Genomic DNA, 19,951 nt, shown 5'->3' with positions numbered 1-19,951 from the left:
TTGTCTCTCATTCAGCGGCACGTTCTCCCACCCCACCTTCTACTTTTATTTCCGCACGGCAACACGCACAACAAACAGCCCACAGACTCTCTTGGAAAGCAACACATTCTTTTACCCAATCTATTACATGCAGGTCAATTGGTATTTTGTTATTCTTTCGTTTGTTCGTGCAAAGTTACACAACAAACATGCATAGCACCAGCCGTAAGTGCCTGCTTAGGACATTCACACACACCAACACTGCAAATGCCTAGACATTTTACGTGTTCTGAGAAAGAAAAATAACACATTCAGTATGACTCCAAAGAAATTCACTAGGATTACAAGATTCACTTTTGTATTTGTATAATAGTGTTGTGAGTGCTACTTTAACACGTAATCACACTTTTATCGCCATATTTTGAGAAACCTCAATCGTGCAAATCGTGTGCCCCCACGGAACTCATTGCCGAACAGAGCCTAAATGAATGAGTCCAGAACTATAGGATCTGCAAGTAACTGATGTGCATACTGTACACACTCAGTGCACGTTCTCCCACACCACCTTCTACTTTTATGCCCGCTTTTCTATGGGAAACATTTTAAAACACAACCAAAAGTCTCTAGACTCTTTCACATTCATGCACGACATGTGCTTCTTCCTTTTCCCCTATGTAAGGTGGGGAGAGGGTGAGAGCAAAACGTCTGGGGCCTAACCACCCCAGGAGACTGGATTGCTTTCATCACAGTCATAAAGATTCTAATCTGTTGTCGGCCATCCGCTGGGAAATGCAAATGTAAACTAAAGAGACCGAAAGTCGCCTTCTCCCGGAAAACCATAAAACAAGGGAAGCAACTTTAGAAACAATGTGTAAAGCACCACGTTCTTTTACACATTCGATTACATGCACGTAAAATGGTACTTTTTTTATTTGTACGTTTGTTAGTGCAAAGTTACACACCAAACACGCATAGCACCATCCGCCAGTGCCTGCTTAGGCCATGCACACACACAAACACTGCAAATGCCTCGAAATTTTACGTGTAAATGCAAATATAACCTAAAGGGAGCGAAACTCGCCTTCTCACCGAATACCATAAAATACACGGGGAGCAACTTTATAAACACTGTGGAAAGCAACACGTTCTTTTACCCAATGTATTACATGCCGATCAATTGGTATTTTGTTATTCTTACGTTTGTTCATGCAAAGTTACACAACAAACATGCATAGCACCAGCCGTAAGTGCCTGCTTAGGCCATTCACACACACAAACACTGCAAATGCCTAGACATTGTACATGTGCGGAGAAAGAAAAATAACACATTCAGTATGACCCAAAATAAAAGCACTAGGATTACGCGATTCACTTTTGTATTTGTATAATACTGTTGTGAGTGCGGCTTTAACACGTAATCACACTTTTTATCACCATATTATGAGAAAACTCAATCGTGCAAATCGTGTGCCCCCACGGAATTCATTGCCGAACAGAGCCTAAATGAATGAGTCCAGAACTATAGGATCTGCAAGTAACTGATGTGCATACTGTACACACTCAGTGCCCGTTCTCCCACACCACCTTGTACTTTTATGCCCGCTTTGCTATGGAAAACATTTTAAAACACAACCAACAGTCTCTAGACTCTTTCACATTCATGCACGACATGTGCTTCTTCCTTTTCCCTTCTGTAAGGTGGGGAGGGGGCGAGAGCAAAACATCTGGGGCCTAACCACCCCAGGAGACTGGATTGCTTTCATCACAGTCGTAAAGATTCTAATCTGTTGTCGGCCATCCGCTGGGAAATGCAAATGTAAACTAAAGAGACCGAAAGTCGTCTTCTCCCTGAAAACCATAAAACAAGGGAAGCAACTTTAGAAACAATGTCTAAAGCACCACCTTCTTTTACACATTCGATTACATGCACGTAAAATGGTATTTTGTTTGTACGTTTGTTAGTGCCAAGTTACACACCAAACACGCATAGCACCATCCACAAGTGCCTGCTTAGGCCATGCACACACACAAACACTGCAAATGCCTAGAAATTTTACGTGTTAATGCAAATATAAACTAAAGGGAGCGAAACTCGCCTTATCATCGAATACTATACAAAAACACTGGGAGCAACTTTAGAAACACTGTGGAAAGCAACTGGTTATTTTAGCCAATCTATTACATGCAGGTCAATTGGTATTTTGTTATTCTTACGTTTGATCGTGCAAGGTTACACAAAAAACATGCATAGCACCAGCCGTAAGTGCCTGCTTAGGCCATTCACACACACCAACACTGCAAATGCCTAGACATTTTACGTGTCGGAGAAAGAAAAATACCACATTCACAGTATGACCCTAAAAAAATGTACTAGGATTACGCGAATCACTTTTGGATTTGTATAATAGTGTTGTGAGTGCTGCTTGAACACAAAATCACACTTTTTGTCGCCATATTTTCAGAAGCCATAATCGTGCAAATATTGTGCCCCCACGGAACTCATTTCCGAACAGAGCCTAAATGAATGAGTCCAGAACTATCGGATCTGCAAGTAACTGATGTGCATACTGTACACACTCAGTGCATAATGCACACACTCAGTGCACACTGCCCTCACTCACAGTGCACACAGCACTCACTTAGTGCCCTCATCACTCACTCACTTAGTGCCCTCAAAACTCACTCACTGCATACAGCACTCATTTGCACTGCACACAGAGATCAAACACACTGCAAACACTCCGTGCACACAGCACTCACTCACTGCACGCAGCACTCATCCGCACTGCACACAGGGATCACTCACACTGCAAACAGGCGTTACTCACTGCATGCAGCCCACACTCAGTGCACACAGCACTCAGTGCACACAGCACTCCCTCACACTGCACACAGGCCTTACTCACACTGCACACCGGCCTCACTCAATGTACACAGCCTTCAATCACACTGCATACAGTACAAGCTCTCACTCAGTGCCCACAGCTCTCACTCAGTGCACACAGCTATTACTCAGTGCACACAGCTCTCACTCAGTGCACACAGCTCTCACTCAGTGCACACAGCTCTCACTCAGTGCACACAGCTCTCACTTAGTGCACACAGCTCTCACTCTGTGCACACAGCTCTCACTCTGTGCACACAGATCTCATTCACCCTGCACACAGGCCTCACTCACACTACAAACAGGCGTTACTCAGTCCAAGCAGCCCTCACTCAGTGCACACAGCACTCAGTGCACACAGCACTCCCTCACACTGCACACAGGCCTTACTCACACTGCACACCGGCCTCACTCATTGTACACAGCCTTCTATCACACTGCATACTGTACCAGCTCTCACTCAGTGCACACAGCACTCACAATGCACACAGGCCTCACTCACACTGCACACAGGCCTCCCTAACACTGCACACAGACTTCAAACACACTGCATACAGTACGCTATCAGTGCATACTGCACACACTTAGTGCACACAACCATCACTCTCAGTGCACACAGACCTCACTCAGTGCACCGAATACCATAAAAAACACGGGGAGCAACTTTAGAAACACTGTGGAAAGCAACCCGTTATTTTACCCAATCTATTACATGCAGGTCAATTGGTATATTGTTATTCTTACGTTTGATCGTGCAAGGTTACACAAAAAACATGCATAGCACCAGCTGTAAGTGCCTGCTCTGGCCATTCACACACACCAACACTGCAAATGCCTAGACATTTTACGTGTGCGGAGAAAGAAAAATACCACATTCAGTATGACCCTATAAAAATGTACTAGGATTACGCGAATCACTTTTGGATTTGTATAATAATGTTGTGAGTGCTGCTTAAACACGAAATCACACTTTTTCTCGCCATATTTTCAGAAGCCATAATCGTGCAAGTATTGTGCACCCACGGAACTCATTGCCGAACAGAGCCTAAATGAATGAGTCCAGAACTATCGGATCTGCAAGTAACTGATGTGCATACTGTACACACTCAGTGCATAATGCACACACTCAGTGCACACTGCCCTAACTCACAGTGCACACAGCACTCACTTAGTGCCCTACTTAGTGCCCTCATCACTCACTCACTTAGTGCCCTCATCACTCACTCACTGCACACAGCACTCATTTGCACTGCACACAGGGATCAAACACACTGCAAACACTCCATGCACACAGCACTCACTCGCTGCACACAGCACTCATCCGCACTGCACACAGGGATCACTCACACTGCAAACATGCGTTACTCAGTGCATGCAGCCCTCAATCAGTGCACACAGCACTCAGTGTACACAGCACTCCCTCACACTGCACACAGGCCTTACTCACACTGCACACAGGCCTTACTCACACTGCACACCGGCCTCCCTCATTGTACACAGCCTTCAATCACACTGCATACAGTCCGCAATAAGTGCATACTGCACAGTCAGTGCACACAGACATAACTCACAGTGCACACAGCACTCACTCAGTGCACCCAGCTCCCTCTCAGTGCACCCAGCTCTCACTCAGTGCCCACATCTCTCACTCAGTGCACACAGCTATCACTCAGTGCACACAGCTCTCACTCAGTGCACACAGCTCTCCATCAGTGCACACAGCTCTCACTCTGTGCACACAGCTCTCATTCACCCTGCACACAGGCATCACTCACACTACAAACAGGCGTTACTCAGTGCAAGCAGCCCTCACTCAGTGCACACAGCACTCACAATGCACACAGGCCTCACTCACACTGCACACAGGCCTCACTAACACTGCACACAGCCTTCAAACACACTGCATACAGTACGCTATCAGTGCATACTGCACACACTTAGTGCACACAACCATCACTCTCAGTGCACACAGCCCTAACTCAGTGCACACAGCCCTCTGTCTGCTACTTGTTTGTGCAGTTACTAACCATCTACACAGAACACCATCCCTCAGTATCTGCTTAGCACATGCAGACACACTAACACTATACATCGTGTTGTATGACTTAGAACTGATGAATAGATTCTAAAGTTACAATATCTTTGAGATATTAGGGTTGCAAGTGCTCATTTATTATACTTGCATTTCTTGTGAAATAAGTAGCTCGAAATTTTAACGTCAAATTTAGGACTCCAAGGGTGCTATATTTTTACATTACCTTTGCCGCACGTACCTTTTTCACCTTTATTTGCTTTATAAATTATTTTTAAAAAGTTACGTAGAAATATTAACATTTGGGAATTTTACGTTACAAATGCTCATTGTGGTTGTTGCTTGTTCGTTGCTGCGTGGGGGAAGACAGGTACATTAACAAGGGTTGCGTGAAGGAGCCTGGAAAGTCGCTAGTGGCGCCACAATCGAAACTACATCTACATACACATTCAAATTTTCACACTTGGAAGTTAGACACATTATCTTTGGAGACATCTCCTGGGGGCAAGGGAAGGGGATTTACCTTTCATCCTTTGTCCACTTGCAAACACTTTGCCGGCAAATTTCAGCACTTCAGCCTATTTAAGATCACGAAAGGTTCATTGGGAGCCATAGTCTTTTTCGTGTGCAGAAAGACTACAGTGCCCGACGGAACGACGCTGTATTTGCTCCGAAGACTACATATTCGAAGACACTACGCGACAATTTTATAATGTAAGTGCATTTGTAGTTATTTTCGTACAAGAATTGCCTTTTCTTTAAATCTTTTACTGACTTATTCGTCTCTAGATAGATATCTTTCGCATCTCATCTTCAAGCTTGATACCTCTACACATTCTCCCCTGTATCTCTCCACTTTCTAAACATCGTTTTTTTTCAGCTTCACTCTTTTCGGTCCCTTTCACTGCACTCTCTTACCATTTATTTTCTGCTTTCTTTCTGTCACTCTTTTTCATGATTACTCTCTTATTCTCTCTTCCCCTCCTTTTTATGCTTCCTATAACTCCATTTCCACATCCACAATAATGTACAAAAAGGCGTTTTCTTGACCTCACCCAAAGTCTCTCGCTCGTACTCTACTTAGCATCAAATACGAAGGTAATACATGTTTACAAATTATACTTGTTCTTTTACAGATACAACAGAGATTGTTTTCAATTCATTCTGTCCCAGTTGTGATCTGGAACAAACATATTAATTTAGGTAAGTAAATGGGGTTGTTAATGTTGTCATTGAATTAACTGTATTCCGTTCTTAGTTCTCTGCTCCCTCCTAAGGCACACACAGATCACACCACTGCGCCACATCTCACTAACCCTTTTGGCTGCAAAGAAACTCTTTTGGAGAAAATGATATTTTTGGGTACTATAGCCTCCCTCTAGCTGTCTGTGTGCTACACATCACTGAACACGTATACTAGATCTAAACACCTAATCGTCACATGCTTGCACACACTTTCTTTCCTACTCCGCTGCTCACTCATTTTGTACAGGCAGCTCACACCACTTCGCCACATCTTCCAGACGATTTATCCTGCAAATTAACGGCTAATATTACCGGGCATTTTAAAAACATTTGTACCATGCATGACCAGCACATCTTTCCTACTATGCTCTTCCCTCATTTAAATAACGCTTTTGCCTGGAAAGACATTTATTTATAACAGTCGGCTTTCATAGTATAGACTTCCTCTAGCTGTACGTGTTGTTGACTACCACACCCTTCGTTCCTACCTTTTATTCACACAGTATCTTTAGCCTATTCCGCTGCTCCCTTGTAAGGCACACACAGATCTCACCACTTCGCCACCTCTATAAAACACTGTTGCATCTACATTAAAAATATTTTGCACGAAATACACAACACACTACACCTACACTACATCTCAACACACATTCATCACATGCATGCACACACTCGTGAACCTATTCTGCTGCTCACTCATTTAGCGCAGGCGGCTCACACCACTTCGCCACATCGCTTGAACGAATTTGGCTGGAAACTAAGTACTAAAATGCCAATGCTTTGAACATACAAGCAGCTCCCTCCTTTTGCTAACACACAGGTCACACTACTTATAAAAATATCAGTAACTCATTTCACAGCAAAGATAAACTCTTTGGGCAAGTGCTATTTCAATACTAGAGCCTGCCTACATCTGTATTTCTTGTGGACTAACACAACTCTCACTACCTCTTTTGACAGCAAAGAAACGTTTTTAAAACTAATGCTATTTGGATACTAGAGCCTCCCTACAGCAGTCCGTGTGCTACACACACTATCTATGGATTTTTTTTTTAAATTTTACTATATCCTTCCAACAGCTGTCCGTGTTGTTGACTACCACACTCTTAGTCCCTCCTTTCATTCACACAGTATTCCGGGCATAGTTATCTGCGCCCTCGTAAGGCACACACACATCACACCGCATCGACACATCTCACTATAGCTTTTGGCTCCAAAGAAACGCTTTTGCAGCGAATGATATTTGGGTACTAGAGCCTCCCTCTAGCTGTCGGTGTGCTACATATCACAGAACACGTGCACTACATCTCAACACACAATCGTCACATGCTTGCACACACTCTCGTTCCTACTCCGCTGCTCACTCATTTTGTACAGGCAGCTCACACCACTTCGCCACATCTTACAAACGATTTATCATGCTAATTAACGGCTAATATTACCGGCCTTTTTAAAGAAAATTGTCCCATACATGCACAGCCCATCCTTCCTACTCTGCTCTTCCCTCGTTTTTAACAGAAAGCGCACACCACTTTGCAACATTTAAATAACTCTTTTGGCAGGGAAAAAATTTTGTTTTAACAGGCGACTTTAATCCTATCGACTTCCTCTAGCTGTACGTGTTGTTGACTACTACACCCTTCGTCCCTACATTTTATTCGCACAGTATCTTGAGCCTATTCCGCTGCTCCCTCCGAAGGCACACACAGATCACACCACTTCGCCACATCTCTAAAACTATGTTGCATCTACATTAAAATTATTTTGCAACAAATTCACAACTTTGACAGACATCACAATACACCGACACTACATTTCAACACACATTCGTCACATACATGCACACACTCGTGATCCAACTCTGCTGCTCACTCATTTTGTACAGGCAGCTCACACCACTTCGCCACATCTTCAAAACGATTTATTGTGCAAATTAACGGCTAATATTACAGGTCATTTTAAACAAATTTGTCCCATGCCTGCACAGCCCATCCTTCCTACTCCGCTCTTCCCTCCTTTTTAACATAGAGCTCACACCACTTTGCAACATTTAACTAATGCATTTGCCTGGAAACAAAACATTTTTAAACATGCAGGTTTAATACTATAGACTTCCTACAGCTGTACGTGTTATTAACTAGCACACCCTTCGTCCCTACCTTTTATCCACACAGTATATTGAGCCAATTCCGCTGCTCCCTCCTAAGGCACACACAGATCACACCACTTCGCCACATCTCTAAAACGGTCTTATCATCGGAGTTACAAATATTTGTCAAACAATACACAACTTTGCCACACATCACACAAAATGTAAACTACATCTCAACACACATTACTTACATGCATGCACACACTTGTGATCCTACTCTGCTGCTCACTGATTTGGCGCAGGCAGCTCACACCACTTTGCCACATCTCTTGAACGATTTGGCATGCAAATTAGATAACAAAGTGCCAATGCTTTGTACATACAATAAGCCCATGCCTGCACAGCCTATCGTTCCGATTTCGCTGCTCCCTCCATTTGCTAACACACATGGCACACTACTTCTAAACATATCAGTAACGCATTTCCCTCAAAAGAAAACATTTTGCAAGTGCTATTTTAATACTATAGACTGCCTACTGCTGTATTTCTGGTTGACTAACACACCTCTCACTAACGCTTTTGGCTGCAAAGAAATTTTTTGTCAACAAAATGCTATTTGAATACTATAGCCTCACTCACGCAGTCCATGTGCTACACATCGCAGAACACGTACACTACATCTCAATACACAGTCGTCCTTTGCTTGCACACATTTTCGTTCAAACTCCGTAGCTCACTCATTTTGCACATGCAGCTCACACCACTTTGCCACCTGTCCAAAACGCTTTTTCATGACAATTAACGCATACTATGCAAGTAATTTTTACACACATTTTAAACATGCCTAAACAGCCTTTCGTTCCTACTCCATTCCTCCTTCTTTTTCCACACACCGCTCACACCACTTCGCAACCTTTCAATAACGCTTTTGCCTGCATAAACTTCTTTTTCAACAACTTACATTTTGAGACTATAGGCTTCCTCCAGCTGTCCATGTTGCTAACTTACACCCTTAGTCATTCCTTTTATACACATAGTATCTTGTGCTTAATTTGCTGGTCGATCCTAAGGCACACACATTTCATGACATCACTTCGCCACATCTCTAAAACGCAGTTGCATCCAACTTTATATTACTTTTTAAAGAATACACAACTTAGGCAAACACAGCACAAGTTCCATAACTGCACAGACTCTCGTTCAAAGTCAGCTCCTCCCTCCTTTTGCATAGGCAGCTCACACAATTAATCCACATCTCACATTATGCAAGTGCTATTTACACACAATTGTCCTCTCCCTGCACAGCCTTTCGTTGCTACTCCACTGCTCCATCCTTTGGCACAAAAATCTTACAACACTTTGCCACATCTCAGTAACGATTTTTAAATTAAAATAACTGTTATTTTTCACGTGCTATGTTACCACTATAACCATCCTCATGCTAACTGTGTTGTTCACTCCTATACACTTTGCTCTACTTCCTTACAACAGTTCACTCCCACATTTATCATGCATAATGCTATGCCTCGCTTCCTACTACCAACGTTTAATACTGTCACAGTTTAATTTGGGGGGGGGCATGCTCATACTGACAAATTTCATACAAAAAAATTAGTTGGCATATTGACTTTCACATTGATCATCTCTCTCGCATGCTACATCTCACCCACTTCCCCGCTCACTATCCTCCCTCACAACTTTCCTTTGTGTGAATGATGCGTTTTCTAAAATCCATTAAAAAAAATCAAAAAAAATGATCCCAGTTACTTTAACTGGCTCTCTCACTTTCATGCTTCCAATCTTTCTCTTCCTACTTCTCAGGCTTCTCTCTCACCCTCATTTTAGACAAAATACATTCGATATATCCCACTTACTTCATTCTCTCTCTACTTCACACACTCTACTCATTATGCAGGGCAACAAGCATTCACTCTACACATCACACACTTTCTCACTACAAAGTTGCTCATAAAAGCAAAAACTGTCACACACACACAATCTATTATCATGCCCTGTGTCACACTCTGAGACATAAGTATACAACATTTCGAAGCTACTATTGCATTCCCTGTTTTGTTTTTGGATTTAAATTGTTATTTAATGTTAAGCATATTCTAACAATTAACGTTACTCTCATTTCAGATTATTCGAGTGAGGTACAATCACCCACAAATCAAGGTAAATAATATTATTGTTTTTATATATTTACAGTAATCAAGTACAGGGACTAAAAAATAACATGCATAGATGCTTAAAAGCCAGTTACCATCAAGGTAATACAAGATTTAATAGTAAATCAAAAGGGAAGCAATGCTTACCAAATAGTACTTTTGCTATTTTGCACAATGTATGCAAACCAGTTAATACATCGAACTCCAATGATCTAAATTATATAATGGACCTTGGAGATGCTTTATATCTACAAATGCATTCTATTAACAAAGAAACACTTATGCATCCTGATGATTTGCCAAAATATATAGAGCACAATAATATGTTTTATTCACTTACGCTACACAACCCTTACTATGGTAATGTCCTTAAACATTTTGATAAAAACTATCCAGATATTAGCACTGCATTACATTTAGGTATTTCTAAGTACTGTGGGGTACTACTTTGTATGAGTGTATATGTAATTTCTATTTTCAGAAATATGCAAACATACTATGTATTTGATTCACATAGCAGGGACAATGAAGGCATGCCTCATTCAAATGGAACATGTGTAACTCTAGAAATAAAAACTTTTGAAGGACTTTTGGAGTATGTTGTAAATCTAGCAAAAATCTTTAGAAATATGTCTCAGGATTGCATACCTTTTGAATTAACACCAATAGATATAAAAAAAAATTGAAGCAAACATTCCAAAGAGCACTTAGAGTGCACAAGAAAAATAGTCATTTAACTCCAGTATCTCAAATCTTTGTACATACTACTCAAGTGACTGTCAATTCTATTTTTGAAGGGAGTTTAGTTTCTTCGGACGCTTTAGGTATTCAAAGTAAGGGGACTAATAGCAATACTAGTAAGAAAAGTCACTTGCCAGGAACAAGTATTTCTATTCTGGGGACAAAGAAACAGTCTCAAATCAACCCAGATAACTTGAGCCTTTCAGAACCTAGTGTGAAAAAAAGGAAAAATACTAATGTTGCACTAGGAACCCTTGACAATGTTGTAAATAAAAGTGTTGAAGAAAACAGACCAACTGTAAGTTTACCGCTGGTACAAAAACGCAAAGCAAATAAACAAATCCATTTAATTAATAATAAATTCCATCGTGAAATATTGCATGGCCCAGAGTATGTTTGTACTATTTGCAACCAGTTGTGGCATAAACAAACAATAAAAAGTACTCGCACGGTTTGTGAAACAGAAATGTTTAAAAGGTGTGACATTAGTAGCAAGAAAACAAATTTCATTTGTATGACTTGCTATGCTTACATCAGAAAAGATAAAATACCACCATGTTCAGTTCTAAATGGCATGGCATTTCCAAATGTACCAATGGAATTAGAATTATACGATTTAGAAGAAAGATTAGTGTCTCCTAGGATACCTTTTTTACAAATTCGTAGTTTACCACGCGGATTTCAAAAATCATTATCAGGTGCTGTAGTTAATGTACCTGCAGATGTAATGACAACAGTTACCATTTTACCAAGGCAAATGAATGATGCCATGACCATCCCAGTAAAATTAAAAAGAAAATTTATGTATAAATCGCACACACATTATGAAAATATTCGACCAAACACCGTTAAAAAGGCAGCTACATGACTAGCAACTAATAGTGTCATGTTTGATGAATATGGTGTGACAATTAACCCCGACTGGCAGTATATACCTCCAGAAATCTCCAATGTAACTGATAATTCAGAGACAAGGTATTCTTCAGATACATCTGACAACATGGAAGCAGGGAATTTAGATACTATGTTAACTAATGAAACAATTACCAGTAATAGGGTAAATGTATTAAGTTTAGCTCCAGCTGAATATAATACACCAAGAGGTTTATATGAGGATAAAGATTCTGAATTTTTGGCTTTCCCTACAATTTATTGTGGGGAACGAAGGCCAAACAATAAGGAAAGACATATACCGGTACATTATAGTACTATTTGTCAATGGAAATTAGGAAGTCATGATAGAAGAGTAGCAAAAAGTATGACTAATGTTTTCTTTAAACTTAAAAAATTACATATTAAGCAAATTCAAGGGAAAATTAATATTTCTATACGGAAAAATTATACAGATGGTAAAAAGATTACTGCTAAAGACATCAAATATAATATTGAAAATTTGTTCCAGTTTAATGAAGGTTATAAAGTTTTGAAAACTATACGCAGTTCACCTCCATATTGGGAAAGTTGTAAAAGAGACCTTTTTGCTATGATAAGACAACTTGGAATACCAACTTTTTTTTAAACTTTATCTGCTGCTGAAACAAAATGGCACCATTTAATCAATATATTATTGAGAGTTAAAAACTTAAATGAATGCACAGAAGAGGAATTCAATAACATGTCTTGGGAAACAAAATGTCGATTAATACAAGAAGATCCTATTACATGTGCTAGACAGTTTGACTATCAAGTGAGGAAATTGTTTAATTGTGTTTTGATGAACGGGACAAATCCAATTGGGGAAATAGTTGACTACTTTTACAGAGTGGAATTCCAACAGAGAGGTTCTCCACATATACATGCATTACTATGGGTAAAAAATGCACCCCTCTATGGTGTGTCACCATTGGAGGATGTCAATGTTTTTATTGAGCAATGTATTCAATGTAATAAGTCAGATGACACTGTTTTACAGCCTTTAATACATTTACAAAGGCATGGGCACACTAAAAATTGCAGTCGAAGAGATAAAAGAACATGTAAATATCAATACCCCAAATATCCTATGTCAAATACTCTCATATTAGAGCCATTGACAGTTGAAGGGACAGATAGGCAATGGAAAGATAATCTAAAACGTATCCATGAAGCAATGAATACTGCAACTTTTAGCACACTTTCTTTTGATGAATTTTTAGTTGTTATTAAGATGGATAATAAAGAATATATAACTTCTATACAAACCCGTTTAGAAAAGCCTACAATTTTTTTAAAAAGAACACCAGATGAATGCTTCATTAATAACTACTATAGTACGATTTTGAAAGCTTGGCGAGCAAACATAGACTTGCAGTTTATACTAGATGCTTATGCTTGTGTGGTCTATATTATTTCATATATCAGCAAATCGCAAAGAGGAATTAGTAAACTTATTGCACAAGCTGCCAAAGAAGTGAAAAACAATAGTAAATGTCAAAGACCAACTTAAACAAATAGGGAACAAATTCCTCAACTGCACAGAAATTAGTGCTCAAGAAGCAGCATATCTCATTCTTCAGATCCCATTACGGAAAAGTTCACGGGCATTTGTATTTATTAATACTAGCCGTCCAGAAAAAAGAACTTATTTAATGCGCGATATGGAAACTATTAATTCGTTGCCCGAAAATTCAACTGACATTCAATGTGAAAATATTATTGCTAAGTACTGCAAGAGGCCCAAAAAATTAGAAATGTGTACTTTAGCTGATTATGCTTCAAATTTGAACTCTGCCAGCAAAAAAAATATACCAGAGAAATAAATGATTCAGAAGATTTGCTTGCAGAAAGAAACTTTTACAGCTCAGATGAGGAAGAAATAGAAATAGAATGTACTGATGAGGATGTAGGAATGCAGAATATAAATAGCAAGTATGCTTTAAGTAAGCGCAAACTGAGAAAAATTATACGCTATTGCAGATTTAACAAAGACAAGGAGCCTGAAGAATATTATAGAGAACTATTAATGTTGCACTATCCATGGAGAAAAGAACATAAAATTATCGTAAACAATGACACTTACTATAAAAGGTATCTACAAGTTAAAAATGTTGTGGATTCACAAGTTAAAATCTATAACCATAATCACGGGGAGGTTAGAAAAATTACTAATCAAGAGCTTAATGAAAATATAATATCCCCTCCTCTATCACCTCTATTATTACCAATAGTAAATGTATGTGATGAAGGGAACAAAAAAGAAAATCAACATCTATATGATTTGTCATTAGATTTAGGAATTAGAACAATAACTGAAGAACCAAGCTTAACTAACTCCATTCTACCTGATGATAAATACCAAAATATAATGCACAACTTAACTGGTCAACAACTCAATTTTGTTTACCATCACTTGTATTTGTTAAGAAATAAAGTACTCCATGCTATACTTTCTGCACTGGAGGGGCTGGTGTTGGTAAAAGCTTTCTAATAACTGCACTACATCAAACATTACTACGCTACTATAATACAAAGGCAGGTGAAAATCCAGATAATATACATGTCTTACTTACTGCTCCAACCGGCAAAGCAGCACATAATATTCATGGGCAAACATTGCATAGTACTTTCAAAATACCTGTCTCACAAAGCTTAAATTATAAACCACTAAGTCATGAAAATAGAACTTCTCTTCAAATGCAAATGATGCATGTTAAAGTTCTTATTATAGATGAAATTTCAATGGTGGGTCAAAATATGTTTAATTTTATACATAACAGAATACAAGAAATAAAGTCGTCAAATTAACCATTTGGAGGAATTTCAATTATAGCTATTGGTGACTTTTACCAATTGAAACCTGTTTGTGACAGATACATTTTTCAGGATTCTACTAATTTGTATGGCCCTTTAAGTATCAACTTATGGAAAGAACATTTTAAACTATTTGAATTAACAAAGATTATGCGTCAAAAAGAAGATCTCCAATTTGCAGAACTACTAAACAGATTAAGAGAAGGGAAGCATACTAAAGAAGATATTCTACTAATTAAGCAAAGAGAAATGCCACCTGATGAGAGTCTCTTAGAAACAATCCCATATATTATGTCTACTAATGTTGAAGTAAATGAAATTAACAGACTTGTTTTGGATAAACATAACAAGGAATATCCAGTGTATATAACAGTAGCTAACGATACTGTGAGTTCAGATGTGTCAGAAAATGTTAAAAAAACTATACTTAACCAATTGCCTAAGGATCCAACGAAAACTATGGGACTTGCACATACATTACACATTGCTTTACAGCTCCGTTATGATTTAACTTTCAATGTGGATGTAAACGATGGTTTAAGTAATGGCGCAACTGGTATAGTACAATTTGTTGACATTATTAACAATACACCATTTATTGTTTGGGTATCATTTGACAATATTACTGTGGGGCAAAAAGCAAGGCAAGAATATAAGCATTTATATCATGCACAAATAGAAAAGTCATGGACACCAATACATGCTATAGCTAGACATTTCCAATACACTAAGAAATTTTTTACTGTTATACGCAAACAATTTCCTTTACGACAAGCATCAGCACGTACTATACATCGCACACAAGGGGACACTATAGAACCACTTTATATACACTTTAATAAAAGCAAAATTAATCATTTACATTATGTTGCTATAAGCAGAGCTAAATGTATACAGAACGTATACGTTCAAAATTTTGATGAAACTAAAATTATAATACACCCAAAAGTTAATGAGGAAATGGAAAGATTAAGGATTGAAATACAACTTGAAATAACTATCCCACAATAAGATACATACACGGCGCATTTCAATGTTATAACACACAATATACGATCACTTCAGAAGCATTTCACATCAATGATAGGTGATAGTAACATGATGCAAGCAGACATTATTTGCTTAACTGAGATCAACACGACAAGGAAGTAAACTGGAAATGATTTTAATGTAGAACAATATGATCATATTATATTTGATAAATTTTATACATACAACACTAACCATGGGATGATACTGTACTACAAGAAAGATCTTTGTATATTACCTATTTATTAAACACACCAAGGGATAGACATTTTACATTTTACATTACAGATTAATTGCACAGATTACCTTATTATTATAGTCTACAAACCACCACATAAACTTATTACTGATCTTTTGGAATTTATTACCATTATCACTAATTTTTACCCAGAACACAAATTCATCATTATGGGAGATGTCTCTCAAAGCAATTCACAAACTAACAAACTAATTGGGTTCTTTGAGACAAAGTTGCAATGTACACAATTTATAGACACTTACACAACAGACTACCAATCTATCTTAGATCATATATATACCAATTACATACTTCAAAATTATGGTACATTAGAATGCTATTACAGTGATCATAAAGCACTATGGATTTGTATTTAACATTGTTTGTAACGTATATTTCTATTTCAGATGTTGACTATTGAAGAAATCGCTAACATTACCACCAATGACAACAAACCTTATGAAAAACACATCAGAGTTAATGTGATCAAGTGCTCAAGTAAAACAAATTACAAGAACGCCAAACAAGAAAATAAAGTTCTATTTCATTTGGCTCTAGCTGATAAAACTGTAACCATTAAAGCAACGTGCTACCAAGAAAGTTTATATCAGCAGACACAAAACAACTGTGGGCTACTAATACGCAATTTTATAATTAAAAACAACACAATTCTTATTACAAAGCAAAGCAAAGTTACAAAATTTCCTGCAATGCCTCTAACTCAATCGCTAATTCAAGAAGCTGAAAACATTTTGCAGCCTCCTGCACCATCTGCTTCTCCAATTAAAGAAATAAAGCGTGCAACTGTGAGAAGTCTTATGACAGTGTGTGGGACCATTTCAGAAGTAAGTAGAGGTGTTTTGTACTGTGTGTCCCTCTGCTTATGTTGTCAGTTAGTGTGTGTGGTGTTGTCTGTGCCATTGTCAATATATATTTTGGATTTGTCAGTGTGATTGTGTGTGTGTGTGTGTGTACTATTTGGTGCTTAGATGTTATTTATTTTTGAGTGGGTGCAGTTGGGTATGTGGTCTCTGTAACACATTAGATATGCTGTTATATTTGTGAGGCTTTCTATCAATCATAAAGGATCTGTACAGCAGCCAAATATTAACAATTAACACTGTGTGTAAATAGGTGTGAAAAATCTACACAGCATTTATAAAGGTTAATTTGTTATGTGTTTAAAGATGAGCGCCGTACTCAGACATCAAAGTTCATCTTTTTTTAACATGCTTGGGAAAAACGCCGTTATTTTGAAAAGAGCAATAGCCCTTAATCACTATGTCTTCAATGCTTGACCAATTATTAAGTCTGACTTCAGTGCTTTTGAAATTTAAAAACAAATATTTTTTGTAGGAAGAGGAAAGTAAACATGTGCTCATCAATGGACAAAATACAGCGATAAAATGTATTACCTTAAAAGATTCCACTGATGACATCAAAGTCACATTATGGAGGGAAGCTACTCTATTCTCAATAAACATTGGAGAATATGTGATGTTAACTCATGTCACAGTACATGAATTTAATGGACAGAAAATATTGAACACGACAAGGCACAGCAAATTAAAAGTAAGGAACACACGCTCTCTCACGCACCCCTTACTCTATCACTTCCACACACACACTCTCTCTCTTTCAAGAACACACTCTTTAACTATCCAACACACTATCTCTCTCCCACACACTATCTCTCTACAACACTCTCTCGCACACACTATCTCTCAACAAGACTCTCTCTATACAAGACTCTCTCTCTACAACACTCTCTCTACAAAACTCTCTCTCTACAAGACTCTCTCTCTACAACACTCTCTCTCTACAACACTCTCTCTCTACAACACTCTCTCTCTACAAGACTCTCTCTCTACAAGACTCTCTCTCTACAACACTCTCTCTCTACAACACTCTCTCTCTACAACACTCTCTCTCTACAACACTCTCTTTGTACAACAGCCTCTCTCTACAACACTCTCTTTGTACAACAGCCTCTCTCTACAACACTCTCTCTCTACAACACTCTCTTTCTACAACAGCCTCCCTCTACAACAGCCTCTCTCTACAACAGCCTCTCTCTACAACACTCTCTCTCTACAACAGCCTCTCTCTCTACAACAGCCTCTCTCTACAACAGCCTTTCTCTACAACACTCTCTGTCTACAACACTCTCTCTCTACAACACTCTCTCTCTACAACAGCCTCTCTCTCTACAACAGCCTCTCTATACAACAGCCTCTCTCTACAACACTCTCTTTGACACACACTGTAACCTTTAGGGGGAAAAAAAATAACTATGTCTTTATTTACTACAACAGGTAACAACGCCACCACAAGAAACAATTGACGTGGAAATATATGGAGTGGAAAGTACAAACGGAGATTGGAGCACTTAAACAACGAAAATAACCAACACCAATATTTACCAATCAATGGACGTACAAAATCAAACACTTATACAGTGGTTTATGTTGGACGAAGAGGTGGATGACATTGGTGAAGCACTAATTCAATATTTGCCTCAAATATGTGAAGTTATCTTTTGTAATGGCAAAATTACTAAAATTGTTAAATAAAAGTCAGAGGAAGATTTAAGTTTATAATGAACAATCCTAAAAAAAAAATGTACAAAGTTCAATAAATAAATATTGTTTTGTGTTTCAAAAAAATAAATATACTAATTTCAACATATCCACTTGCATGGTCATTTTCGTTAGGGGTGGGTATATTTTAAAGAAAAATTTATAAATGTACCACTACATCATACATAACAATAGCAGTTGCAGCTACATTTCGCAAAGCCTACAAACAAAACACTAACTATACAATAGTTGTCTGACATCACTACATGTTTCAACGTGGCACCTACAATAACAGGTATAAAAGCATGCTTTGTTGCTGTTCAGTAGTGCTGTTGTGTTCATTTATGAGGCTGTTGTTGTGCCAAGTACGGCTGTGGTGATGCAGAGTGATGCTGTGTTGGTGCTCAGTGGTACTGTGGGGGTGCAGAGTAATAATGTGGTGTTGCTGCGTGGTGCATTGGTGGGGCTCAGTGATGCAGTTGTTGAGAAAAGTGCTACTGTTGTGGTGCAGAGTTATGCTGTGGTGTTAATGAGTGAACACCAACACAGCAGCACTCATCACCAGCACAGCACCACTCATCACCACAACACCATTACTCAGCACCACACTAACATCACTCGGCAATCACTCCACACCACCACAACAGCATCATTCAGCAACAACACAATATCACTCTACAACGACACAGCAGCAATCATCACCACCACAGTACCACTCATCACCACAACAGCATTACTCAGCAGACAAACGTCACACAAAAAGAACATGCACACTTTTACCAGGCACACACACCAACAGCTATCAATGCACGCTTTCACCAGGCACATCACTCCACACCACCACAACAGCATCATTCAGCAACACCACAATATCACTGTACAACGACACAGCAGCACTCATCACCACCACAGCACCACTCATCACCACAACAGCATTACTCAGCAGACAAACGACACACAAACAGAACATGTACGCTTTCACCAGGCACACACCAACAGCTATCAATGCACGCTTTCACAAGGCATACACACACACCAACAGACATCAGTGCACGCTTTCAACAGGCACACATACCACCGGCCGTAGGTGCACGCTTTCAACAAATATTTTAACGTAGCACACACAATTACAGGTATAAAAGCATGCTTTGTTGCTGTTGAGTACTGCAGTAGTGTGTATGAATGAGACTGTTGTTGTGCTAAATACGGCTGTGGTGGTGCAGAGTGATGCT

The 19,951-nt window shown here is 38.9% G+C and overlaps 1 protein-coding gene across 1 annotated transcript; it reads left to right on the top strand.

The window, feature by feature from the left end:
- Nucleotides 1-10,370: 10,370 nt before the first annotated feature.
- LOC147688902 (uncharacterized) lies at nucleotides 10,371-18,730 on the top strand. The gene is made up of 4 exons (XM_086939984.1): nucleotides 10,371-10,410; nucleotides 16,548-16,985; nucleotides 17,497-17,712; nucleotides 18,456-18,730. Exons 2-4 carry the CDS (start codon nucleotides 16,548-16,550, stop codon nucleotides 18,531-18,533), a joined length of 732 nt encoding a protein of 243 aa, XP_086796110.1. The 5' UTR covers nucleotides 10,371-10,410; the 3' UTR covers nucleotides 18,534-18,730.
- The last annotated feature ends 1,221 nt before the right edge of the window (nucleotides 18,731-19,951 follow it).

The sequence above is a fragment of the Lissotriton vulgaris genome, chromosome 10 (genome assembly GCF_964263255.1).
Source record: "Lissotriton vulgaris chromosome 10, aLisVul1.2, whole genome shotgun sequence".
NCBI lineage: Eukaryota > Metazoa > Chordata > Amphibia > Caudata > Salamandridae > Lissotriton > Lissotriton vulgaris.
The sequence above is the reverse complement of the archived record's forward strand: the minus strand, read 5'-3'. Positions and strand labels throughout refer to the sequence as shown.

What these genes read in the sequence shown, in the direction of transcription:
- LOC147688902 (XM_086939984.1), top strand. Translation starts at nt 16,548, where the DNA reads ATGTTGACTATTGAAGAAATCGCTAACATTACCACCAATGACAACAAA. An exon ending in TGTGTGGGACCATTTCAGAA is followed by an intron (nt 16,986 to 17,496) that starts GTAAGTAGAGGT and finishes TATTTTTTGTAG; the next exon opens with GAAGAGGAAAGTAAACATGT. An exon ending in CAAGGCACAGCAAATTAAAA is followed by an intron (nt 17,713 to 18,455) that starts GTAAGGAACACA and finishes TTACTACAACAG; the next exon opens with GTAACAACGCCACCACAAGA.